General features: G+C 38.6%; 1 protein-coding gene across 1 annotated transcript; it reads left to right on the forward strand.

Annotated features, from left to right (window-relative positions):
- The first annotated feature begins 213 nt into the window (after positions 1-213).
- Positions 214-23,468, forward strand: LOC121320426 (splicing factor U2AF 35 kDa subunit-like). Its single transcript, XM_041258753.1, has 8 exons — positions 214-310; positions 4,485-4,572; positions 8,366-8,432; positions 12,542-12,591; positions 12,981-13,079; positions 16,676-16,809; positions 17,010-17,102; positions 23,173-23,468. Exons 1-8 carry the CDS (start codon positions 267-269, stop codon positions 23,309-23,311), a joined length of 714 nt encoding a protein of 237 aa, XP_041114687.1. The 5' UTR covers positions 214-266; the 3' UTR covers positions 23,312-23,468.
- The last annotated feature ends 3,957 nt before the right edge of the window (positions 23,469-27,425 follow it).

Genomic DNA, 27,425 nt, shown 5'->3' on the forward strand with positions numbered 1-27,425 from the left:
AATACATTTATAGAGATGTATTTATTTGTTTAGACATTTCTGTATTTATTCATTAATGTATTTATTTAGGTATTTATTTATGGCATAAAATACCCTCCATAAAATTCAGTTAAATGAGCGAGTTGGAAAGATCTCTGCCTCTTCCCTTCTCCCTGGCACTCCTCCCTGATGAGTGACGTCTACACATTTCTACTTACTTTAGAATCACACGCGCAGATGCACTGTAGTGTACCATTTGTGACGTAAAAGAGTAGCCACAGTGGAAGATGGCGGAGTACTTGGCGTCCATTTTCGGTACAGAGAAAGACAAGTGAGTCGGGGTTTTTTTTGTAATTTACTTCAATCAGCCATGTTGTCATAAGTAAGCCATATTGATCAATTGTGATAACGTATATAAATAGGCATTTAAAGGTCTGTTTTACATTGGGGGGAATTGTGTATGGTGAGCATCAGCGCCAGCGCCAGACTAGGGTCAGAAATGTGAGCATGTGCGCCCTAACTTTTAAAGCGCTATCGTGTACATTTTCGTGTAAATGAAAACTAGAATTATCCGTTTGTATTGATTTAAGCTTTTTGGCTTCAGTCGTTTTAAATGATGTATGTATTACTTTAATGCGATTTGAACCTTGTCGATTGCTCCAGCTTAAACTCGCAGGCCACACATACCCCCATTGTTTAATTGCGCTTTTTGTTTTAAAAACGAAAAACCTGTTTTACCCAAATAAAAACATAAAACACGCTTCTAATTTATTTTGGCTGGATTATACAAAATAACATGTGTATTTGTCAACCGGCGTCTTTTAAATTCAAAATTTAATGGTACATTACTGTAAACAGGAAGTAGAGTGGTACTATTATGAAGTGAACAGACGGTAACCCGTTCAGACATCTGTAATAGAATACCGAACCCGTTATCTTGTAGTTGGAACGTTACGTTTTGGGTTTCGTGGCAATGATTGGTATTTATTTACACATGCTGGGAACATTTACATTGTCATTAGAACACATTGGATATGGAAGTTACAAAAAGCTGTTTTGGTTAGCTTTTGCCTTTAGAAGCACATCACAGACTAGCAGTTCAAATTAAGTTCACGTTTTGCAAGGAATTTTGGATAGTTGGGGTTACAAAGAGTATGATATGGATTTACCAAACAGTGTCCTCTCTTTTCGATCCCCCACCCCCTTCTTTCTCCATGCGGGTTAATGGCGCTAAACAGGAACAACCCTAATCCTGAGAGACCACCAAAACGTCATGCGACAATTGTTAGTGATTCAAATACAACAGAGCAGAAATGGCGCCGATGACTATAAGCTGATTCGACTACTGATGGATAATTGTTTGGTTTGGTCGTAGTGTGTGTGTGTGTGTGTGTGTGTGTGTGTGTGTGTGTGTGTGTGTATATATATATATATATATATATATATAGAGGAAATATATATATATATATCATATCTCCTTCAGTGGCAATACACCACAAAAGAAATGTAGAGTGCATCTCCAGTTAAAAAGCAAGTCCACAAACCCGTATGGTTCCGTAAAAAACAATAACACTATGTACCACAATTTTTGTTCCTGGGTAGTAAGTGTTATTTCCAAATTGCTTATGCTCCCATGTTCTCCTTGAGTTTATCAAGATGAGCATCAAGGATATGGACTTTGAGGGACATCTTACAGCCCATTGCGCCGTAGTTCTTCACCAGAGTCTCAACCAGCTCCACATAGTTTTTGACCTTGTGATTGCCCAGGAAGCCCCGAAACCACTGCGACAAAGCTGTTCCAAGCCGCTTTCTCCTTACTAGTGAGCTTCTTGGGGAATTCATTGCACTCCAGGATCTTCTTTATCTGTGGTCCGACGAAGACACTGGCTTTGACCTTTGCCTCAGACAGCTTAGGGAAGAAGTCTTGAAGGTACTTGAAGGCTGCCTACTCCTTATCTAGAGCTCTGACAAATTGTTTCATAAGGCCCAATTTGATGTGCAGTGGTGGCATCAGCACCTTCCGGGGGTCCACCAGTGGCTCCCAGTTGACGTTGTTCCGCCCCACAGAGAACTCGGTCCGCTGTGGACAGTCCCGCCTGTGGTAGTGCGCCTTGGTGTCCCTGCTGTCCCAAAGGCAAAGATAGCAGGGAAACTTGGTAAAACCGCTTTGGAGACCCATCAGGAATGCCACCATTGCAGCCTCTTGATGCCATCTTAGAAAAATGTAGATATTAATGCCCCTGTATTTATACTACTATTTATATTACTGGAAAGTTCTAGAAGTTACTCCAAGTTTGCTCAGTACTGAATCTATCTGGAATGTTCTGGAAAATAGGTAAATTTCAAAATATCACTGTCCTGGTCACAAAAGCAAAGTTTGTGGGGAATAATAGCCATTTCTATACTTTTGAGACATAAGCAATTAGGAAATAACACTTACTATCCAGGAACCAAAAAAAAATAAAAATAAATTGTTACACGGTGTAATTTATTACATCAAAATAATAAATCGGTAACGCGTTTTGACCGATCCCGGTCTTCCACAGAGCATCAAAACCAACAAATCCACTTTTTTTTTTTTTTTTTTTTTAAGCAATATAGCTTTAAGTTTTTTTGTGTGTGTTTAAGCCAATAGAATTAGATGCAACAGTCGATCGTTTCTTTTTTGTAAAACAGCATGGAGTAAAGTTGTTTAATTTTCCCATGTGTTCTGTGTGTAATTATACTTGCAACTCCACTACAAAATAAAACTTGAGGGGAGCGGAGAAATGCCCCCATATACAGAGGGAGAGGGAAAGGTGGAGAGAGAGAAATGTCGTCAAAAACTGGTGACTTTGTTAACACTTGTGTTTAAGCAGAGCCATACCGATCTCTGATGCAACCTGTGTGAAATATAAATCTAGGTCCTCTCTCCTTCCTCCTCCTCCTCCTTTCAGTGATGCAAAGTCATTGACATGGTCATAGTTCAGAGTTGGCTAGTTTGGAAAAGTGTGCTTGGACCATGGAACTCAATTTCAGCTTTCTGGATCAAGGTTGGATTGTAGGGAAGTTGCAAATAAACTGCTTAAATGTCTACTGTTAGTTGTATGGTAAAATGTTTATTTATGTAAATAATTGTTAGGTGAAGATTGGAACAAAATTTTAGGTTACCTTTAATCGGTAGAATAATTAGAATTAATAGTAGAAGATGCTGAAGTGGAAAAATCAGTGTCTCTTGAGAGAGATTATTTGGCTTCAAGGCTATATTCGGTGCCAATGCAATACTGGATTTTCCAAAATGTTAAAGCCAGATATACCCAATGAAACCATTTGTAAAACAATCTGACTATTCACTCCTAACATAGTTTTAAACTAAAATGCAATCGCCCTTTAAAAACAGTTGCCACGTCAATTTCAGTAGGCTGCTGTTTAGCCAGAGAACCAAGTATTGGTGAGAAATAAATTAGACTACTATTCAAGATAAATGACAATTAAGATGCAGTGTGACAAGTGGCTTTTCATCCCCGAGTCAAACACTGGTTATAATAATTTTTTTTCTTGTATGTGGTTGCATTTTTCAAACAATAGTGCAAAACAGCTGCTTGGCGATATGCTGCACCTAGCCATGCTCAGACCACGTCTTGTTTGCTGTGCGGCTTCCGGAAAATTGCATGAGTGAAAACATAGCCCTGCAGTGGTCAGTTTTTCAGATTGATAGCAAAGTATAGCCCCTTACCGGCAAACACATATTTAACATAGGGTGGACAAAATAGTCTGTCGGGAACCTGAACCACCCATTTATCGGATGCTGACTTGAGGAGGCACAGATTGGTTGACGAATAACAAGCGTTTTTAGTTGTCATTTTTTGATTTGAATCGTTCTTGCACACTTTTGTTTTACTTCTTATTTGTCAGCTAATCAGTCGGTGCACTGCGGCCTCACAGCACTCGCCCCGCTTGGTACGGCCCTGTGCTTAAGCATTTGCTTCTTTTTAAATAAAACCAGATTTGTTTATTTCTTGATTTTATATTTTAAAACACCCCCCTTTTTTTTTTCATTAAATAATTCTATCTGATTTTTAAAAAAAAAGTATTCGGCCAAATTTGGTCCTAGAGAAGTTGTCAGGACAAAAGATTTAAAGGCAGTATAGATTTTTTTATTTGTTTATTTCTGAATACTGATTTTTTTGCAGTACCAATAAAAGCTATTGATGGCACTGTATTGCTGTTCATAATGGAACATGTATTTGGTACTTAAATGAAGGAGTTTGTTACTGTCTATAAAATTTCTTTGTAAGCCTCTGTCAGGTTGCAAGAAGAATGCGCAAGGCTGTAGTTGATGAATACAGTAACATAAACTAAAGGAATATTCAGAAATTGAACTGGGGAGCGTTGAACTAGTCCTATGATGCATATTACTAATGCAGTTATGTTACATACCAGCAGGGACACTACTTGGGCCACGTATCTTTATTTTGATTGGAAATGATTAATTGTTATTGCCTTTGTCATTTTTTTCTTAACAGAGTAAATTGTTCATTCTACTTTAAAATTGGGGCATGTCGTCATGGAGACAGATGTTCTAGGTTGCACAATAAGCCAACTTTCAGCCAGGTAAGTTTTGTATTTTGGAGAGCAGTAAATGCCTGCTGACATTTTTTCTTGTTGGATATTTTTCAGTTTTGTAAACATTTCATTTAAGAATAAACACCTGTATCTATAGTCTACCAGTTTGGGTGTATCCAGTTATACTCAAAGTAATAACTGACTTGCAATCTGTTGCCCTGAAACCTGAGCATGTTTAACACAAGCATGTTAATGATAGTATAAAAAGACCTTGAATAAATGTAACACACATGGTTAATCTCTAAACTATTAACATTCCTAATAAAACACCTGGTAATCTGGCGCATGTGAAATGTGTGTCAAAGAAAATACATTAACTAGGCATCTATTTCTGTTTGCAGTACTGTACATTATGGACCTTCGAGGAATGTTTTGTGAGACTTTTGTAACAGAGCATTAAACAGTACATTTTTGCAAATTATACTTATAAAAGGGGAAGCAAAAACATGTTAAATTAGCATAGACAATCTCTTTTAAATTAGATTGTCAAGAGTAGTAAGAAAATACTAAACTTATTTGCTGTATGTACGTCATGTTCCAAATATTGGAGTTAATATTATATTTAATGTATCTGCTTTGGTAAATTCTGAGATTTGTTTTTGTATTTGTTTGTTTTGGGGGGCAGCCAGCAGATAAACAAGTGAGCCGTTGTCAGCTGCTATACAACTGCTTCAGTGCAGAGGTGCTATATTAACACCAGCAGAATACAGTAACCCCAGTTTCATGCAACAGTTGTGATGGTGACCAAAGGAGTGCGAGTACTGTTGTGTAAAAAAATTGATTAACCCTTTACGGTCTTATGTCGGACTTGGTCCGACATTACAATGTTCCCTTTCTGGTCCGATGTCAGACCTTGTCTGACATCATCAAAAAGACGTCAAGCACAGGTTTCTAGTCGTTTTTTTTTTTTTTTTTAAAAATCAGAGAAAGTCTTTCAATGGCCTAGAGAAGCTGGGAAAAAAGGGGTGTGTCTGAGCAATACACATAGCCTCATGCACCACGGAGATAACAAAGACACAAACAAAGAAGGTAGCTGCTTCTGCATCCAGTGCTCAAAGAATATCACAGACATTTGCAGAGCTTTTTGAGATGTTATAATAATAAAATAATGACTTGGATCTTATTATTGAGGAGTTTGGTGATGAAACGAGTGATCAGGAGAGGATTTATCAGTATGCACGTCTTTAAAGAGGTATGTGAAATACAGCGAACAAGGGGTGGGGCTTGGCTGGAGATACAGTAGTGAGTGTACTTTTGTGATTCAATGCCTTTTAAACCTGTTTTCACTGAATATTTTAAACCGCTTGTAAAATAAACGGCGCGTGTGAAAATAAATTGGACCTGACAAGCGCTGAATAAATGGACCACTAAGGATTAATGTAGCAAACGGCACAATAATTAAACAAAAAAGGAAGTCAAAAGGTTACCATACCAAGTTTTTTTTACTCGAGTAAACCAACATTCTCTTTTGCAAATCAAATCGTAGCGTGCCTAAATAAATTTGAGTCCCACAAACTGATTTTTTTGTCTGTTGCATCTTCAGCAGCCACAATTACTTTACCATCTGGAGTTTAAGGACGATGTAATTGTGCAGCCGATTCCCTAGTTATATGATTAGTTAATAATATTTCTTCGGCCAAAGAAGCAAGCATGGTAATTTAAGATGTCATAATGAGGAGGCTCTGTGGTCCGGCAGTTAGAGAAAAGGGCTTGTAACCAGGAGGTCCCCGTTTGAAATCCGAGCTCACTCACTGATCCGCTGTATGACCCTGAGCAAGTCACTTAACCTCCTTGTGCTTCGTCTTTCGGGTGAGACTTTGTAAGTGACTCTGCAGCTGATGCATAGTTCACACACATCCTAGTCTCTGAAAGTTGCCTTGGATAAAGGCATCTGCTAAATAAACAAATAAAACAGTCATGTAGTGTGAGTTCTGTACAAAACCAGGGTCAGCTGTTGCAGGGAAAGCAAAGTTTATGTCTCAAACTGACCAGAAAGGTGAAAACAGAATGCATGGAAATGCTTGAGACTGTAATTAGAAAGTGTACTGCTGAGAGAAAAAAAAACTGTTTAGGGAATTCAAAATTAAATGTACTGCAGCCTGCTATTTATTAAATTTAGTTCTCAGATTGGAAATATCTAAAATATGAGATTTTGCACAGTGTGCTTACGGTGGTGTATTTAATATCAAATTGCAGAACGACGACGCTGCAGTTTAAACCTTTTTGTTTTATGAAATAAAAAGGGTAACCTGTAATCTGTAAGAGCTGTCTGTTGCATGCTGTCAGAACACTGAGCACTGGATGGGAGCTGCAGCATGTTATTCCCCATATTACAACTGTACACAATTAAAAGTGCAGTCACTAATTCCACACACATTTTCAGTTAGTCTTATATTGCAGGTGCCTTGATGCTCCAAAAGCATCAAGATGATCTTGCCTTGCTGTGAGCAGTGCTGAAATAAAGCTCCTTCTGTGTACTAATGGAGTACTTTGACAGACTACAAGCAGACCACTACTTAAAGCATGCACAAATTCACCAGTTTCATCCCTTTTTTCAAAAACGTCCCACTGCTCTCCTCCTTTGGCGCTATGTGCCATGAGGAGATTGGTGCCCCCTACTACCATGTAAGTGCCACATACGTTAACACTAATTAAAAACCCTGGTCTGGCTTGAGTGAAATATTTACATTTACACAATTGCTTTTTCGGTCTAGGCTAACGGGGCTAAAACCTTGATTTTAACGTAAGCATCTAATTTATTAACGCTTTGCAGTCCTATGTCGGACCAGGTCCGACATTACAATTTTCCTTTCCCGTCCAACGTTGGACCCTGTCTGACATCATAAAAAAGACGTAAAACACAGGTCTGTAGTCGTTTTTTCTCCGGAGAAAGCAGAGAAAACCTTTCAATGTCTGAGAGACCGATAGGAGCTGAATGAAACCGAAAGGTTACTGCCAAATTGAATTAAAATAAATAAATAAATAAATAAATAGACACAGGGGTACTCCTGTTAATCCCTTATTTTAAACATGCATATCTAAGCAAGCTGTCTTTGTAATTATGTAATATATTGGGATTCTTCTCACTAAGATACAATATCCATTTTGTGATCCTTATTCCTCTTCGTTCTTTCTTTTTGAACGACAAGTCTTGGAAAACTATCTATATTGTACAAACTAGTATATATTTAAAGTTGTCCCTGTTAAGATTATCTTCACGGATAACTTGCCTCCAGTAGTGTGAACTGTTTATAATCCTATAAATACCAAAATGTTTTTGGCCTGATGTACTTATAAAACCAGAATAAAGTCTGTTGACATGGATGGGTGATTTTTTATCATTTTGTATGCTTGTGCATAAAAATGTTGACATTTAAAGAAAATGCATCAAATTAAGCCCAGCTAGCAGAGCTGATACCAAATCCACTTTCACAAAATGCTAAGCAGAACAGGTAAGTGGCACTCTGAGTAAGTGATATGTTTTTATGTATCCTTTTGTAATGGTGATCTCTCAATAAAACAGTATTATTGGTCTTGTATAATGTGTCTTATGCCAGATTCTGGAGTATTGCTTTTAATTTGCATGTGCAATTACAGGGTGAATGTGCCTGACTTCATTGTTTGCACAGTTTTGAATGTAGGCTATGTGGTTAATTGTTTGGTCAGTACAGTCATTTGTGAATTCTCATGAGATCCCTGTTCCAGTGGGAATTAGATGCTTAAAGAAAAGGTTAGTTGGGAAAAGTAATTTTTTTTTACAAAAAATGTTTTTGTATTTCAGACCATTGCCCTCTTGAACATTTACCGTAACCCTCAAAACACTGCCCAGTCTGCTGATGGCTTACGCTGTAAGTTTAATCCAAAACTTGTTTGCATGATACTGCACCATTGATTGTAATGCTTTTTAATAAGAAACATGTACAAATTGCACTAAGAAAACAAGACTCGACACTCCTTAGAGTACAAGCCATACTTGTACTTTGCCTATATATTGAACTAATGCACTGCTCTGTCCTCTTCACAGTAGGGGAGTCTGTGTACTGGTTTTGCAGTTTAAGTACATTACAGTATTGACACAGTTTCTGTTATTCTTAACCACAAATATCGTATTTATGGTATACAATGGTTGATGCTATGTTCGTGTTTCTATGAACAAATTGAAGTAACAACAGTATTCAACATCCTGTACAAGGCAAGTCTCAATTACTACTCTGCTTTCTCACCTAGCGTCACCTTTTTAAAAACAGAAATGGCTTTGTATGCAGGTGGATTATCCTAGCTAAAATAAACATAGTACAACTTGCCAGTTACGTCAAGAAAAAATAGAAGCACTGCAAAGAGCTGAAGAAGTTAGGTAAAGATACACAGGTTAAGCAGCATAACTTGTATTCAGGCTGTTTTCACTGTCCGTGTTGTTTTATTATAGTGCTGCCTAAAAGCTAAAGTAACACATTTGTGTGCTTTATTTTAATTTAGTGTGAACTGATTACTGTATTTTGATACGTTTTGGAGGAAACGCAATGAATAAGTTTCAGTGTGTAAATTTATTAGCTGAGACAAGCGACTGCAGCAGAAAAGCCTACTTATTCTTAAAGTAGCATAATTTTAAACAAGTTATTTAGTTTTCAAGACTTTAGGTAAGTGAAGAAATAATTTTGTACAAAATAATAAAAAAAAAAAAAAAATCTCTAGATGTGTAATAATAATTGGTAACAACATAAGAAGCGTACTTTTGCAGTGCTACATAAACTGTAGACATGAATCCAGTAACGTTCATCTTGGTGTTTTGAAAAGTTTTGTCAATGTATTTGAGTCTTTATTTTTTTTTATTATTTTTATTTTTTTTTTTAAAACCCCAGTTTTGTCCCCAGTTTGGAATTGCCAATTGTGTTTTCACCGCTGCATCCCCTGGTGACTCGGGGTGACTCTCTGCACTTAAATATTTGTAAATGTTTGTTTTATAAGTAGTATGACCAATCATTTCCCAATTCTTTTACTATTTTAATTTTTTGCAACACCACATTGTTTGAGCAAAGGATAGATCTTAATAATAGTTACAACAATACATATGTAGCAGTATAATGTATGTTGAAGGGTGTACTTTTTTTATATTTAAATTCTGATTGTCTATAACAAAAAATGAAAATTGCTATTTGAGGTGTTAATTGTTTTAGAGCAAATGTTAGCAAAGTATCAATGTTTTTAATTTTGTCTAATCGTTTCAGAAACCAAAAAGTTAAGTCTAGGCTGTGCTCTTAAAGTGGCAGTACGGGAGCATATTAATTAATAATTTTCATATTATTTGTCCTGTACATATGTCTGCTTCTACTACTGGTGCTGGATCTAGCGCAGAGGAGGTGGGGCCCAGACAAACAGCAATGCTAGTGCTAGGAAATGTGATAAAGCTTGGCATGAAAACATAACACAGTTGATTATTGAGACCATCGCAACTGACATGCAACCAGTTTCAGTTGTGAAGGATACTGGATTCACTTGGAGAAAAAAAAAAACCTGTAAATTACATTGAACAAAAATAGAAACGCAACATGTAAAGTGTTGGTCCCATGTTTCATGAGCTGAAATGGAAAATTTCTGGGATCTTATATGCACAAAAAGCTTATTTCTCTCAAATTTTGTGCACAAATTTGTTTACATCCCTGTTAGTGAGCATTTCTCCTAAGATAATTCACCCACCTGACAGGTGTGGCATATCAAGAAGCTGATTAAACAGCATGATCATTACACAGGTTCAGCTTGTGCTGGGGATAATAAAAGGCCACTCCTAAAATGTGCAGTTTTGTCACACAACACAATGCCACAAATGTTTGAGCGAGCGTACAATTGGCATGCTGACTGCAGGAATGTCCACCAGAGCTGTTGCCAGAGAATTGAATGTTCATTTCTCTACCATAAGCCACCTCCAACGTCGTTTTGGAGAATTTGGCAGTATGTCCAACCGGTCTCACAGCCGCAGACCATGTGTAACCACGCCAGCCCAGGACCTCCACATCCGGCTTCTTCACCTGCGGGGTCGTCTCAGACCACCCACTCGGACAGCTGATGAAACTGTGGGTTTGCACAACCGAAGAATTTCTGCACAAACTTTCAGAAACAGTCTCGTGGAAGCTCATCTGCATGCTCGTCGTCCTCACCAGGGTCTTGACCTGACTGTAGTTTGGCGTCGTAACCAACTTCAGTGGGAAAATGCTCGCCTTCGATGGCCACTGGCACGCTGGAGAAGTATGCTCTTCACGGATGAATCCCGGTTTCAAATGTACTGGGCAGATGGCAGACAGCGTGTATGGCGTCGTGTGGGCGAGCGATTTGCTGATGTCAACGTTGTGAACAGAGGGCCCCATGGTGGCGGTGGGGTTATGGCATGGGCAGGCATAAGCTACAGAGAACAAACACAATTGCATTTTATCGACGGCAATTTGAATGCACAGAGATACCGTGACGAGATCCTGAGGCCCATTGTCATGCCATTCATCCGCGGCCATCGCCTCATGTTTCAGCATGATAATGCACGGCCCCATGTCGCAAGGATCAGTATATAATTCCTGGAATGAAAATGTCTCAGTTCTTCCATGGCCTGCATACTCACCAGACATGTCACCGATTTTGAGCATGTTTGGGATGCTCTGGATGGACGTGTACGACAGCGTGTTCCATTTCCTGCCAATATCCAGCAACTTCGCACAGCCATTGAAGAGGAGTGGGACAACATTCCACAGGCCACAATCAACAGCCTGATCAACTCTGTGTGAAGGAGATATGTCACACTGTATGAGGCAAATGGTGGTCACACCAGACACTGACTGGTTTTCTGATCCACGCCCCTACCTTTTTTTTTTTTTTTTTTTTGAAGGTATCTGTGACCAACAGATGCATATTTGTATTTCCAGTCGAAATGTTGTGTTTTAGATTTTTGCTCAGTGTAAATCAATTTTTACTGTTGATGTGTTTCTCGGAGTGATTGAGAGATCCGAATGGCTAAAGTTGGTAGTAAAAAGTTGGGGTAAAACACAGAAAATCTATATTTAAAAGTTTAAGTGAATCGGAATCTAGCACACCTAATTTACTATGCCTTTTTCAGCTTTTGGTTGTAGTGAAACATAAAATGGCCAAAGTTTAAGCATTCCGTGAAAGGAAGTTTAATTAGATCAGCGACCCCTGTAGACTGGCCGGGCACCTGCGGGCTTCCCTGTAAGCTGCCTCCGACGCTGTAGCTCTGAGGTAGCTACATGGTGGGTCTGCAGTGTGAAAAGAAGCTGATGGCACACGCTTTGGAGGCACAGCAAAGAAAAATAAATATTTAAATGGGTTTCATTTACACTTACTAGCTGCCCATTACTTTCGTGTTTCTCAAAGAAAAAACTCCAACAAAAAATAAGTGCACAAATAGTATTTTGAAGGTATGTGGATTCCCACCAAAAGCAGCCATAACACACAAATGCAGGTTTAATCTGTTATATGTAGTTATTAAATCATATATTTTGCTCCCATCAAGGGAACAAAAAAAAATTCTCTAAATTAAAACAAACAATTTATTTAATTTGGCCAACTTCACCTCTGTCGTTGTGTTGTGAATATGTAAATGAGTTTGAGTTGCAACTGCAATGTGTTTCTTATAAATTTATGTAATACATATATGGCTGATTTCACCATTAAAGACCACAATTAGCACTAATTTTGGACTACCTAATTACTTTAAGGTAGTCCAAAATTAGTGCTAATCAAAAAATTAGCTAAGTTAATATTTACCCATGCATTCAGCTGATAAAAGCAATGGGAATGGTTTGAATTCTTTCAGTCAAGGTGTAGTTCATTGCTTTGTATACTTACCTATTAATTATATAGCAATATACTATTTCTAAACTGTTTTGTAGAAAAGTTGTATTGAAATTCTTGTGAGGCAATTATCAAGTATGTTAATTTATGTTTTTATGGTTACCAGGTGCGGTTAGTGATGTGGAAATGCAAGAGCATTATGATGAGTTCTTTGAGGTGAGCTGAATGTCAGAACACTTTTTGTATGTTCTTTAATTTTAGGAATTGAGTTTACTGCTTATGGAAATCAAGTGTCACCATTATGATGTGAATACAACTTTTCAATCACGGTGGTAACGAAAATGCAGCCCCCTTTCATTGCTATGGTTTGGTCTGGAGTCTGATTCCTCCTTGATCCCTTCTATTGGCCAACTAGTGTTAGTCACACTGATATGGAGGTGCCTTGTCTGTCAGACTTGCATTTTTACATGTGTATACAATGATATATAGTAAGTAATGGTGATATATATTATATTCAAATGGTCGGGGATGTATGCCATTCACAAACTTGTTTTCCTTGTTCAGTGTGCATGCTGTAACGTTGGTCCTTTTTATTTGGTCTTCAGGAGGTGTTTACAGAGATGGAAGAGAAATATGGTGAAGTTGAAGAGATGAACGTTTGTGATAATCTTGGTGATCATTTGGTCGGAAATGTGTATGTGAAGGTAAGTAATAACAGCAGATTATTATTTTAATAACGCTGCTTTACTATTGTTTTAAACCAAACCCGTGTCAGCCTCCTTTGGCCTCTTTCATCAATGAGCCATTTTCGACCACTGGCCTGCCGTTGGCTGGATGTCCTTTGGGTGGTGGACCATCCTTGATACACACGGGAAACTGTTGAGCGTGAAAAACCCAGCAGCGTTGCAGTTCTCGACACACTCAAACCAGCGCGCCTGGCACATACTACCATACCCCGTTCAACGGCACTTAAATCTTTGGTCTTGCCCATTTACCCTCTGAATGGCACATATACACAATCCATAAGAACATAAGAAAGTTTACAAACGAGAGGAGGCCATTCGACCCATCTTGCTCGTTTGGTTGTTAGTAGTTTATTGATCCCAGAATCTCATCAAGCAGCTTCTTGAAGGATCCCAGGGTGTCAGCTTCAACAACATTACTGGGGACTTGATTCCAGACCCTCATGATTCTCTGTGGAAAAAGGTGTCTCATATTTTATTATTCTGAATGCCCCTTTGTCTAATCTCCATTTGTGACCCCTGGTCCTTGTTTCTTTTTTCAGGCTGAAAAAGTCCCTTGGGTCGACATTGTCAATACGTTTTAGAATTTTGAATACTTGAATTGGGTCGCCGCATAGTCTTCTTTGTTCAAGACTGAATAGATTAAATTATTTTAGCCTGTCTGCATATGGCATGCCTTTTAAACCCGGAATAATTCTGGTCGCTCTTCTTTGCACTCTTTCTAGAGCAGCAATATCCTTTTTGTAGCGAGGTGGACAGAACTGCACACAATATTCAAGATGAGGTCTTACTAGTGCATTGTACAGTTTTAACATTATTTCCCTTGATTTAAATTCAACACTTTTCACAATGTATGTGAGCATCTTGTTAGCCTTTTTTATAGCTTCCCCACATTGTCTAGATGAACACATTTCTGAATCAACAAAAACTCCTAGGTCTTTTTCATAGATTCCTTCTTCAATTTCATTATTTCCCATATGATATTTATAATGCGCATTTTTATTTCCTGCGTGCAGTACCTTATACTTTTCTCTATTAAATGTCATTTGCCATGTGTCTGCCCAGTTCTGAATCTTGTCTAGATCATTTTGAATGACCTTTGCTGCTGCAACAGTGTTTGCCACTCCTCCTACTTTTGTGTCGCCTGCGAATTTAACAAGTTTGCTTACTATACCAGAATCTAAATCATTAATGTACATTAGGAATAGCAGAGGACCTAATACTGATCCCTGTGGTACACCGCTGGTTACCACACTCCATTCTGAGGTTTTTCCTCTAATCAGTACTTTCTGTTTTCTACATGTTAACCACTCCCTAATCCATGTACATGTGTTTCCTTGAATCCCAACTGCGTTCAGTTTGAGAATTAATCTTTTGTGCGGGACTTTGTCAAAAGCTTTCTGGAAATCTAAATAAACCATGTCATATGCTTTGCAATTATCCATTATCGATGTTGCATCCTCAAAAAAATCAAGCAAGTTAGTTGGACACGATCTCCCTTTCCTAAAACCATGTTGACTGTCTCCCAGGATACTGTTACCGTATAGGTCATTGGTTCTATTAAACCATTTTGGCAATTTAGTTTTACATTTAGATTTGTCTACTTTAGGGATGTAATTGTTTTGCGCCTCTAGTACTACATTTTTGAAGAACAACCATCCTTCTTCTGTGGGTGTTTTCTCTATTTTACTCCAATCTACTTCTGTTAGTCTCTGTTTCATACCTTCATAGTTTGCTTTTCTAAAATTGTAAAGCTTAGCTTTAGTCATTACTTTTGGGGTTTTAAAAAACACTTCAAATGAGACCATGTTGTGGTCTGAGTTGCTAGTGGTTCTCTGACCTCTATTTAAGTTATTCTTTCTTTTGTTAGTTGAAAAGATTAAATCAAGGCATGCCTCAGCTGTAGTCGGTGCCTTGACAAATTGTGTTAGCAAGCAGTCATTTGTCATTTCCACCATTTCAATTTCGTCCGTCGTGTTCCCCATAGGTTTTTCCCATTTTATATGGGAGAAGTTGAAATCCCCCATTAGTATGGCTTCTCCTTTGCTACATGCATTTCTAATGTCATTGTATAACAGATTATTGTGCTCACCATCTGTATCTGACGGTCTATAGCATGCTCCTATTATTATGCCCTTTGAATTATTGTCCGTTATTCTGACCTATATTGATTCGGCTTTATTTAACGTAACAAGCAGACAAAAAATAGAATGTTTTAAAACAGCCTTGAGTGACACATTCAGCAACATTTTTCAAGTTTTGTAAACCTTTTAAAATTATGTTGACACGCTAATGAAGCAATTTCCATAAATCTCATACACGGGAGTAAGGTTGGCGGCAAACCTTACACAAAACACAAGGTTTTTGTATTGCTTTACTACACAGAAATAATGCTGAAGTTTTAAAACCACAGATACCTTCAAATTATTAATAAATTGTAACATCATACATATCACTGACTCGCTGGGTCATTGCACAGTAGTATGACATGAACACCAATCATGAAGTCGTTGTGTTTGACCGTGTTGCCATATTAACCAAATGCACGGCACTGATAAAAGGATGAATTCAGTGTGAAATACTTATAGGAAAATAAAATGCCTATTTTTTTTCACAGTAAATTGCAAGAAGCTGAAAGCAGCTTATTTTTTTGCCAGTGCCTGCCTACAGTACACATTCCAAACACTCATTTTTTAGTTTTTAGTAAAATAAACGTACTTGCATATATTCGTAGTGAATGTACTTTACAAAGTCAAACGGACAGCATCACCAAACTAGTGAGAACACGGTATACATTTGAAGCAATTACTAAATACAGTGAAAGTTAGTCAGTTACTTGCCATTTGCCAAGTAAGTATCCTTCCATCTCCGTTCCAGTCGCAGGATAAAGTGTCGGGGCTTGCAGTTATATAGTCATGACACTCCAGAAAAACGCACATATCTCTTCAAACAATTTTAAGCTATTTTGTCAGCTTTCGGCCAGCTGTCTTAATCCTGTTCACTTGAGCCTTTCTACTAAAATAAAGTCTTAATTGTGTGCAGATTTATTTTGCCATGTTGACCGCCACACTACTGCTAACTTACTTTAAAAATGCACATTAAAATAAACGTCTGGGACTTTTGAAACAATTCTGAGCCAACTGCCTTGCAAGCTGTCAATTAAACGTGATTTACAAGTGATTTGTTGTGTGAGAGGAAGATCTGACCCAAATATTGCATCACAATTACTACATTAAAGCCTGCGCATTTAAAAAAAAAGCCTATTTGACCTAAACTTAAACACCCGCATTCAGGGCACACAATTGGCGTTTTTTTTTTAATATATAAATGAACTTAAACTTGGCATTCACATAGATGCCGATTTAGGTGGGCCTGTGTGCAAACTTGGTGGGCCTGGGCTACGCCACTGCATGGGCCGATCACTTTTAGTTACTTTTGGGGTTTCTCAAGCAAAACAAATCTATAACAAATAACTGCCATTTTAACGTTGTGGTTTAACATTTTCTTAATTTCAAGTTGCTTGAAGTGCAATTTCAAAAAGTGCAATTTTTTTTCAGTTCCGCCGAGAGGAGGATGCTGAGAAAGCTGTGATGGATTTAAACAACCGATGGTTCAACGGACAGCCTATTCATGCAGAGCTTTCGCCTGTGACAGACTTCAGGGAAGCCTGCTGTCGCCAATATGAAATGGGGTAACTGGCATGGCCTGTTTTTAATAGCAGATTTTCAGTTGCTAAAATCATTGTTTCTATGACTACTTTGTGTCCTTTTCAATGGTACTGAAATGCTCATTTTGCCACCTGAAAAGTATTGTGATGCTAAACTTTGAGACTTACTCACTGCATTTTTCTTGAAGTTTCTTTGTCTCATGACATCTTTATTTAAATTACAGAGAGTGCACCCGAGGTGGGTTTTGCAACTTTATGCATCTGAAGCCCATTTCCAGGGAGCTACGTCGGGAACTGTATGGCCGCCGTCGGAAAAGGTAGAGTTGCAGTTTAAAACTTAGGAGGTTCCCATGCTGAGGGAAATGATCTTGCTTTGCTTCATGAGCTAGCTTGTGTCCTTATAGCTGAAACGTAACACTTTGGGGGGAAAAAATAACCAGCTAAGCTTCATGAAGGGAAATATGTTTTTTATATTTTTCTTCTATAAATTAGATTTATTTAGCAAGTGAAACCACAATGTGACGGTTCAATTTAATTTTCAATTTTGATGCATTACACAAGCTAGTAATTTATGAAAGCTATTCCCTAATTTGTATAATGCTTGCTACTTGCACAGTTATGCGTTGGTGTACAGGGGTGTGGTATTGAAAGGGGTTTAGAGCCAGTACAGAATCCATACCATAATTTGGGTAATCCCACCTAAATGTTAATGACACTGTTGGTACAAACCAGAACTGGCTTTCATTGGAAACCAGGTATACTTTGCCAAAAGAGATTTAACTATCGACTTTTGTCAGGATGATTTGGTTTGAATCACCTCATCTATGTTAAAGGTTAATTTTATTCATTTTTGTTCATTTGTCAAAACATGGTCCCATGGTGGCTCCTGTTTAGTAACATGTCTTAAGACTTTATCAAGATGCCTTCGATGCAACAAGTATTTTTTACTGTTAATTCTAAATGAAAAGAAAATTAATGATCACATTATGAATATATATTTTAAATGCTTCATTTGAAATAAGTCAGTGTTGAGCCTTCGACAAATTATTTTTATTCCTCAACAAATTAATCCGTCTTATTTCTCCATTTAAATGAAAAATAATGAAATTGCGTTTTATCATAAGTGAGACACCTGGGATGTTGATACGCAAATTCTTTCTTTTTCTGAATAGCGATCTCTCTTCATAATTTGAAAAATATCCCAATTAAACAAAGCATTGGGCCGTCTCCCAGAGTTCTGTGCCATTTAAGCAGAAATCACGATTTTCAGTGTCCTGATTTTTAAGAAGCACCAACTGTATTTCGGCAGTCCTGAAGGAGCTGTGTTTCATAAATTCCAGCCTGGCATGATGAACTCGATTTATAATTTTAAATTCTAAAGAAAAAAAATCAGTTAAATTTTTGCAACTCCTAATTTAAAAAAAAAAAAATAATAAAATAAATGCAATGTATGCATTTTAATTCCTTTCGTATTACATAATACAAGTATCATAGTTTACAAAACCATTAGATATTATTTCCCATTGTAAAAGCAATATTGAAATTAGTCCCCAAGTGGCTCTCCTGGTAAAAGCACAGCCGCGTGGTGTGAAGGGTGAGTCATTCAAGTGCAGATTTGCTTCCTGGCTGTGCAGAGTTGCTGGGAATTCCGAAGGGAGCATTGCATTGACTGATTCTCCCGTGGGTTAGGAAGGTAAAACTGGCAGTGACTGTTTCTCCTCTGTTGGTTGCTTGTTGACATCTGCTCTTAAGTTCCTTGGTTTAAAAGAGGAAGCTAGATCGGAAGACGTCGACGCCACATTCAGTGCTCCTGAGCTGTGTGGGGAATTGCTGCGATGAGGTGGTAAAATATGTATCCTAATAATTCTGCTGTTCTACATTTTAGGAGGTATTTTTCTAACAATAGAACATTTAAAATTACCATGGGTAAACTAAAGGGATTTTCTTTCACAATTTAACTTATTGATCCTACAATTGCACTCAACATATCCAACTTCACCATATGTTAAAATAATAAATACAGGTAAACCATGTTTTTATATCGCCTGGCTTAATATCATGCCCTGTTAAGACGTGTGGGCATCGCTACCACCAATTATGTCCTGTCAGTTTCAAGATGGCCGCTAAATGATGTCCGCTACATATGTTTCTACACTAATACACACATGCAAACTTTCATTTCTTTACCTTTTCATGGCGCTATCTGCATGGAAATTGGCAGAAATGTACTTAGGGACATGCTAAACGATATTCAATGTCGGGCATCATCTTTGCCACGTACCAATCAAATGGTTTGCTACATGACTTCTAGTACAGAGCATTTTATTAGAACAAACTTTTTTGAACAAAAGAACAGTATTTAGAACAAAGGCATCTGTATGAAAACTGTCATTACAATTAACCCTTTCCGGTCATCGAAAAGACGTAAAGCACAGGTCTCTAGTCGTTTTTGCTCCGGAAAAAGCAGAGAAAACCATTCAATGGCCGAGTGAGATCGATAGGAGCCGAATGAAAGGGGGGGGGGGGGGGGATATTTTAAACTGTGTAAAATAAACAGCGCGTTTGAAAATATATTTTATTTTCACATGCGCTGTTTATTTTTCATGTGTTGTTTTAAATTTGAGTAAAAGATATAAAAGGCATTGAATTACAAAAGTACACTCGGTACTGCATCTCCAGCCAAGCCCCACCTCTTGTTCACTGGATTTTTCACATACCTCTTTATAGACATGCATACTGATAAATCCTCTCCCGATCACTCGTTTTATCACCATTAATAATGCAATCCAAGTCATTATTTTATTACTTTGAGCACTGGATGCAGAAGCAGCTGCCTCCTTTGTTTGTCAGTGTTGTTTATGTGGTGCATGGAGCTATCAGATACGCCTCCTTTTTTTTTTTTTTTTTTTTTTTTTTTTTTCTGCTTCATTCAGTCTCACTCGGCATTTTCCGGAGCAAAAACGACAAGAGACCTGTGCTTTACGTCTTTTTGATTTTGGCCAGGATCTGACATTGGACTGGAGTGGTTAACAAGGGAAGTGTAAAATGCATTAGTAAGACCTCATCTTGAATATTTTGTTCAGTTCTGGTCACCTCACTACAAAAAGGATATTGGCATGTTATGTGCAGACAGGCTATGCAACATTGATAATGGATAATTGCAAAGCATATGACATGGTTTATTTAGATTTGCAGAAAGCTTTTGACAAAGTCCCGCACAAAAGATTCATTCTCAAACTGAACGCAGTTGGAATTCAAGGAAACACATGTACATGGATTAGGGAGTGGTTAACATGTAGAAAACAGAAAGTACTGATTAGAGGAAAAACCTCAGAATGGAGTGTTGTAACCAGTGGTGTACCACAGGGATCAGTATTAGGTCCTCTGCTATTCCTAATCTACATTAATGATTTAGATTCTTGTATAGTAAGCAAACTTGTTAAATTTGCAGATGACACAAAAGCAGGAGGAGTGGCAAACACTGTTGTAGCAGCAAAGGTCATTCAAAATGATCTAGACAAGATTCAGAACTGGGCAGACACATGGCAAATGACATTTAATAGAGAAAAGTGTAAGGTACTGCACGCAGGAAATAAAAATGTACATTATAAATATCATATGGGAGATACTGAAATTGGAGAAGGAATCTATGAAAAAGACCTAGGAGTTTTTGTTGACTCAGAAATGTCTTCATCTAGACAATGTGGGGAAGCTATAAAAAAGGCTAACAAGATGCTCGGATACATTGTGAAAAGTGTTGAATTTAAATCAAGGGAAGTAATGTTAAAACTGTACAATGCACTTGTAAGACCTCATCTTGAATATTGTGTGCAGTTCTGGTCACCTCGCTATAAAAAAGATATTGCTGCTCTAGAAAGAGTGCAAAGAAGAGCGACCAGAATTATTCCGGGCTTAAAAGGCATGTCATATGCAGACAGGCTAAAAGAATTGAATCTGTTTGAAGACTATGCAGCGACCTCATTCAAGCATTCAAAATCCTAAAAGGTATTGACAGTGTCAATCCAATGGACTTTTTCAGCCTGAAAAAAGAAACAAGGACCAGGGGTCACAAATGGAGATTAGACAAAGGGGCATTCAGAACAGAAAATAGGAGGCACTTTTTTACACAGAGAATTGTGAGGGTCTGGAATCAACTCCCCAGTAATGTTGTTGAAGCTGACACCCTGGGATCCTTCAAGAAGCTGCTTGATGAGATTCTGGGATCAACAAGCTATCAACAATCAAACGAGCAAGATGGGCCGAATGGCCTCCTCTCGTTTGTAAACTTTCTTATGCTGTTGTTATGGAAAGCGAAAATTTGTAATGTCGGACCTGGTCTGATATAGGACCACAAAGGGTTAAGAGCAGTTACTATATTCTCCACAGAATAGTTCACAACACTTTAGTCCATTTTTGGTGCATGCACACTTCTTTATTCCATCCTCTGTTTCACAATTGCACCTACTAGACCCGTTACAACTAGAAAGCAGGAGCTCGATACAGGAGGCCTTCGCTTCAGGGAGTGTAGTCCAGAAAGAATCCCATCAAATGATGCTGGTCTTGCACCAGCCACATTCACTTGGGCAAGGCAGATCTAGAGATGGAACTAGTGTTTGTCCCCAGGTGTGACTTGCTTGATATGCTGCTCTTTTACAGCGTTGGAGCGTGTGTGGGTAGGTGGTAACTACTCCCTACCCTTTCCCTTAGTAAATTGCTGATTTCTTGCTATGTTGACACTGTCTGCTTTATCTCTCTAACACGGACACACTGTTTCTGGCTGATGCACCACAATCAATCACCGAGAAGTAAACGCAGCAGAAAAGCTATTCCAAGTATTCCAGGATGTCCTTTTTACTTCTTTCATCCGGTGTATGCGTAGAATACTGGAAGAGCTCTTGACTTCTCGGGACCAAGGGTGTTGGCGATCTCATGGGCTCTTACGTGTCTTAGGTTATTTGATACTAACCAAATCTTGTCAATGTCCAACTGCTGTATAGCAGATATGGACAAAACCACAATGTCTGTGTCCACAGAGTGCAGCATTATTTTATTGCACCTGCTATATTTACAGACATTCTTGTGTCGCCTCTTCGTGAGTACATGGCAGTTACCAGGCATATGTACAGAAGAGTACCCATCTCCAGATCTCTCTGCTGTTGCTTTTAGGCTGTCAGTCTGCAAATGTCTTTGCTTTACCTGGTCTGGAAATCGCTGCTCCATCAAGTACAGCCACCTCGGGAAGCTTCTGTATGTGAAGGAGAGACATCCAGACAGACTGTGTTCCCAGATGAAATTGTCTCCTGACATTTTATTCAGGAGTACATTTCTGCTGAATTTGATACTTCTATCACAAAAAGAGCAATGCTTACACATCTACTTCATTAAAATAAAAGGTTTTTTTGGGCTGGAAAAAAAAAAAAACTCCATGCAAGCGATCTGGGAGTGTGCTACCTGTGAGTGACAGCTGCAACACCAATGAAAGTCTCTGTCTTCAATGCAAACAGCCTATCAATCAAGCAGTGTAAGCAAGCGGAGACAAGTCTAGCAAGTTCGCAAAGGTCAGGAAAGAAGGGACGCATAACACAAAATCTAATGTGGCTAGTCAAAGACCACTAGCAATGGAGGCTGCAAAGGGGTTACATTTACAACATGTACAACGTTTGTTTGTTTTTATTTATTTACTTATTTTTTTTAGTACCATAATTGAACAAATGGGTCACATGGTCATTTCACTGGAAACTAACTAAATCCCCCCCCCCCCTTTTTTTTCCTTTTAAAAGCAGCACTATTTTCTTATGAATACAGATGTTTACCTAATAATCCTCCCCTCTCCCCTCCGAGTTGACTGTGCAAGTCTTTTAACTAGCAAAGGACAATGTCATTTTCTAGGTAAAACCTAGCCTGAATAAATACTTAAATGCAGCTGATCTTCGGTTCTGGATCCTCATACAGAAAAGTGAACACAGTTTCATATGTGTGGTTCTGTTTAAGTTACTAGTAGGTCTTAAATGTATTGGGTAAAGTGAGGGGCGGAAAAAGTGTTTTAGAATTGAATATCTAGTAGCATAGAACTGTTAATATTGACTCTGCTATTTGTTCAGTGTGTTCATAAAGTTTTTATTCAAAGCCACCTGCCATTGATAGATAAGAGCAGTGTCTGTTGCTGCTATGTGCTATAATGAAAATGCTGAAAGTAAAGTTTTGAATCCCATTGTTCGATTTCTACAACTTATGGAAACTGGAGACTAGTTGCTGTTGTGATTTGTGTAGTGCGTCAGCGTCAATGATGTTCGATATATCAGTATATCAATAAAATTTGATATTCATACCGATGTTAACATCTACCTGTAAGGTGTATTAAACTTGCACCTGCTTTTGTCTTGTCAGACATCGGTCTCGCTCAAGGTCCCGTGAAAGGCGTTCGAGGTCCAGAGATCGTGGTGATCGAGGAGACCGTGGAGGCAGAGGTGGTCGTGATCGTGAAAGACGGAGATCTAGGGATCGTGAGAGATCTGGTCGATTCTGAGAAGTCAGGAGTGTTTCTCCACCTAGAATATGTTGTCTTAGTTACCAAAATGTTCAGTGTGTTGGAATTGTAACTTCTTTTTTTTTTTCTTTTTTCTTTTTTTCTTTTTTTTTAAAAAAGCTTGCATTCTCAATAAAACAACTTTGTAGTGATTCCATATTGCGCGTGTGTGTGGTTTCTCCCCTCCCCTCCATGGATCTGTCTTCTGTGTATTGATGTGACGGTATAAAATTTGCACGGAATGATAAGTTTAAAAAAAAAAAAAAAAAAAATGGTAACCTTAATATCACGGTATGCAGTACATCATGCAAGTTATCAAATAAAGGCTTAAATGAAGACAGACTAATGTAAATCACTTAAATTACTGTAATTCACAAAAATAAAACCAACAAAACACACTTCCTTTCATGGAATGATTTAAACATTTAGTATTTTACTATGCCAAATAACTTGGTACATTTCTTTTTAATAAAGACAATCAGATCAAATAATTAAAAAAAAAAAAAAAAAAAAAAAACCCTGAAGTTGTATACTCTCAATGTTATACTACAGCAGTATTAAGATATGTTATTTGCTCAAAATGATGAGCAAGTAATATGGTGCTGTAATTTGTTAAAACGTTTGACTCCAGCCAGATAATGTAGTTTTACACAAACGACCCGTTTATATTATACTCATGCAAATACAACTTTTCACTCAGCTGGTGGTTACGCATATATTACCGAGACACCTATCTGGCCTGTTTAAAAGTACTCGGGGCTTTCCAGTGACGTATTCAGTGTGTGTATGTGGTACTCCTAGCAGGAAATACGATCGCCTGAAGTTAAGCCCCTCATGTGACAGAGTTCACAGCTTAGGTTTCATTTAGAGTCCATCCTTACCAGACATTATTAATGGCAAAAAAAACAACCCTAGACTGAGTCAGGGCGACCACGACAGGTACTGCAGTTCGGACACCGAGCATGCGCACGTGACGAATGGCTCAGGTCTCGCCGTGTCGTAAATGCTGTATCGATGTCGTAAGTCGAAGCAGGGTAATAATGCAAGAGTCATAAGTCGAAGCGTCGTAACTCAAGGATTGCCTATACTTTGTATAGCTGATGGCAAATAGAATTGGGAAATGATCGGTCTTTGCTTAAAACACAAACGTACCCATATAGGATATTATTTAAGAGCAGAGATGAGTTGTTTATTTTTTCAATTGGATAAATAAAATATGTATAGCAAAAAAAAAAAAAAAAAAAAGTATTTTAATACTAAAATGTGTTGGTGGATTTACATTTACGGCATTGCACAAGTAAGCTTCCAATGATTATTACACATGTGGAGCTTGTAAAAAATAAAATAAGTAAATAAATAGAATAAAAATAAATATTTCTTCACTTACCTAAGAAAATTGGAATACTGTTAAAACTTGTTTAAACAAAACTACGTTGATAATAAGTAGGCTATCCTGCTGCAGTCGCGGGTCTGCTAATTTTAATTGAGACATTGGTCGTGTTCTTATAGCACAGATTTCTGCAGTTCTGCACAGTGCTGCACAGCTGTAGACATCACTCAACACCCACAGAAATCTGCAGATTCTGCATAGCCCAGCACAGCTTTGAAATGTTACTGCAAGGAGGCTGGCTGCGGCTGTGAACCAAAGGGACGATGCAAAGATCACGAGTCACCTGCTAATCGTAATGCAAATAAGCACTAAAAATTAGTGCTGCTACCTTGTTAGCGGAGGCGAACAACATTTTATCATTATGCAAAGAAGCCGTGATCAGCCTTGTCAACGCTTGTCACAAAGACGGCTGTAGTGGGGACGTCAGACCAGAAGAAACACACAGTAAAGAGAGGAAATGATAAATGGATGCGCTGCTGCGCGGTTTGTTATTACAAAATAAAACAGGACACGGCACTGGCAGCCAAAACAAAGAGACAAACAAAACGGACCAACACTAAACAAAACACAGTGAGCTTCTATTTTACTTAATACTATTACAATTATCTCCGTCTCCAATCACGTTCTCCACTCACCAAACACACAACCCTGTGTATGTGAAAACATGGTGTTTTTATGCAGCTGTACCGAGACTCGACCGCTAATCAATCATTCAATTGGAATCTCAGTACAACTGCATGTGAATTAATAAAGTGCAATTCCCCGTGCTCACATATTATTACTTTTTACTTGCACGTGAAGTGCTGTGCAATCCTTGTGCCTAAATACAAATATATATTTTAAACACACTTGTTACACAGACCCGTTTATATCACGTGTACCAATGACTACACCAACATTAACACACAACATACAACACAAAATACACACAGGAGTGGGGCACTTTGCCACACAGCCTTATCATCTTCCACAGCTTTATTTGCTGCCAACTTTCTTCCAGTTTTCAACACAGGTGCAGCCTCCATTACGAATTCGTCACATGAATCTACTAATGTCATTTCCAGTCGAACTTTGTCGCACTTAAACTCCTCGGTTACAGCAGAGACTGGTAGCTGCAGTATTCCTTTACCATAAAGTCCCACTCTGCTGAGGCAGCATGGAACTCCCAACCATTTCCTGATGCATGAACTGATTAAAGCTTCCAGCTTCTCAACTGTTGTCAAGGAAACCTGGTACACAGTCAGTGGCCACAGCAATCTTGGCAGTAGACTAGACTGAAAGCACCAGAGTTTGAGTTTGCCCGGTAAAGCGCTGCTGTCTGTGCTCTTCAACCTTTCCATTGCTTGTTGTCTAACTTCTCCCACACGAACTGTGTCCTTTAGATCCCCGTTGTACCATCTCCCAAGACGTTTTACTGGCTTCTCGGACACTTGGTATTGCCTCACCGTAAATGTAGAAACTTTTATCTACTATTTTACCTTTAATTATAGATGCTCCTTAATTTAGTGGGCTGGAATTGCATTCATGCCTACTCAATGTACAGAATACGTAAGCAATAAGGCACGACAGGGTGAGCGAAATACTCTAATATCCACATGCTCCAAAACAACCAAAAAAAAAAAACACGTAAAAGCATGTTTTAATTAACAAAAAAGTACATTTTATTAAATATCCTTCCGCCTGTCCTAAAAAACAGTCCCTTAAAATCAAAATAAAATTAAAAATGCATTAATTAAAAAAAAATATTATTATATTATTTAATAAACATTGAACTCATTAAAAACAAGAAGCACTATAGATGTTAAATTGAACACTGCTATTGAAATTGCAGCTTTGAAGATTTACAGGCCCTTCTCTTAGATGTTCATTCTGAACAGTAGGTGGAACTTCAGCAAGCGTTTTCGAGCACAATAGTGTTTAATTCATTGTTGTCCTTGCCGTTTTCTGAGGAAGTGCAGCAGGACAATCACGTAGACCATCTTTTCCACATCTGGCCATATTTAGCTGCACATCAAAACAAACTTTTCTCATGACACCTGCGGCAGTGTCAGGTGACAGTGTGGGGAAGTTTTTTTTTTTTAATCATCCTTTGTGATGAGGGAGGAGTGACAGGAGGTATCCACGCCAGATTTGCGGTACCGTTTCACAGTGGCAACAATGTTGTAGTATAATATTACATATTTTCATACCCCCATGTGACCCGTTTTGACCAATCAGAATAAAGTATTTAAAAGACCCAGCCAGCCAGAGAACCCGTTACCCCTGGCCTGCGGTGGTCCCCTGCCGCTGGCCCTGCCTCTGCCTGCTTGTCTACTCTGGGGTGGAGGGCAGTGTTCAGACCCTTTTACCCCAGTAAGCTGTGCATGCCACCTTGGGCGCTGACTGTAAGCCAGAAGGCGCAAGAACTTTGCGGCGACCTCCGTGGCCTTGTGGGACGAAAAGTTGCCCCGAAAGTCTGCCCCGGTGTAATGGGGGCATCCAGCAGCGCCACCATCTCGGTCTCTACGACCTTGGCTTGCGTCAGCCAAAAATGCCGGCGAGTGGCCACCATCGCCGCCAGCGACCTCCCTGATGCCTGACCTAACTCCCCTATTAGGTCAGGCATCGCCTTAGCCACCGCCTAGAGCTCCCCTGTGTCTTCCTCTGTGCCTCTGTCATGCAGCCTATCCACCAACTGGTTCTGGTAAAGGACCGGTATGGCCATGGCGTTTGCTGCTCGCACAA

The sequence above is a fragment of the Polyodon spathula genome, chromosome 9 (genome assembly GCF_017654505.1).
Source record: "Polyodon spathula isolate WHYD16114869_AA chromosome 9, ASM1765450v1, whole genome shotgun sequence".
NCBI lineage: Eukaryota > Metazoa > Chordata > Actinopteri > Acipenseriformes > Polyodontidae > Polyodon > Polyodon spathula.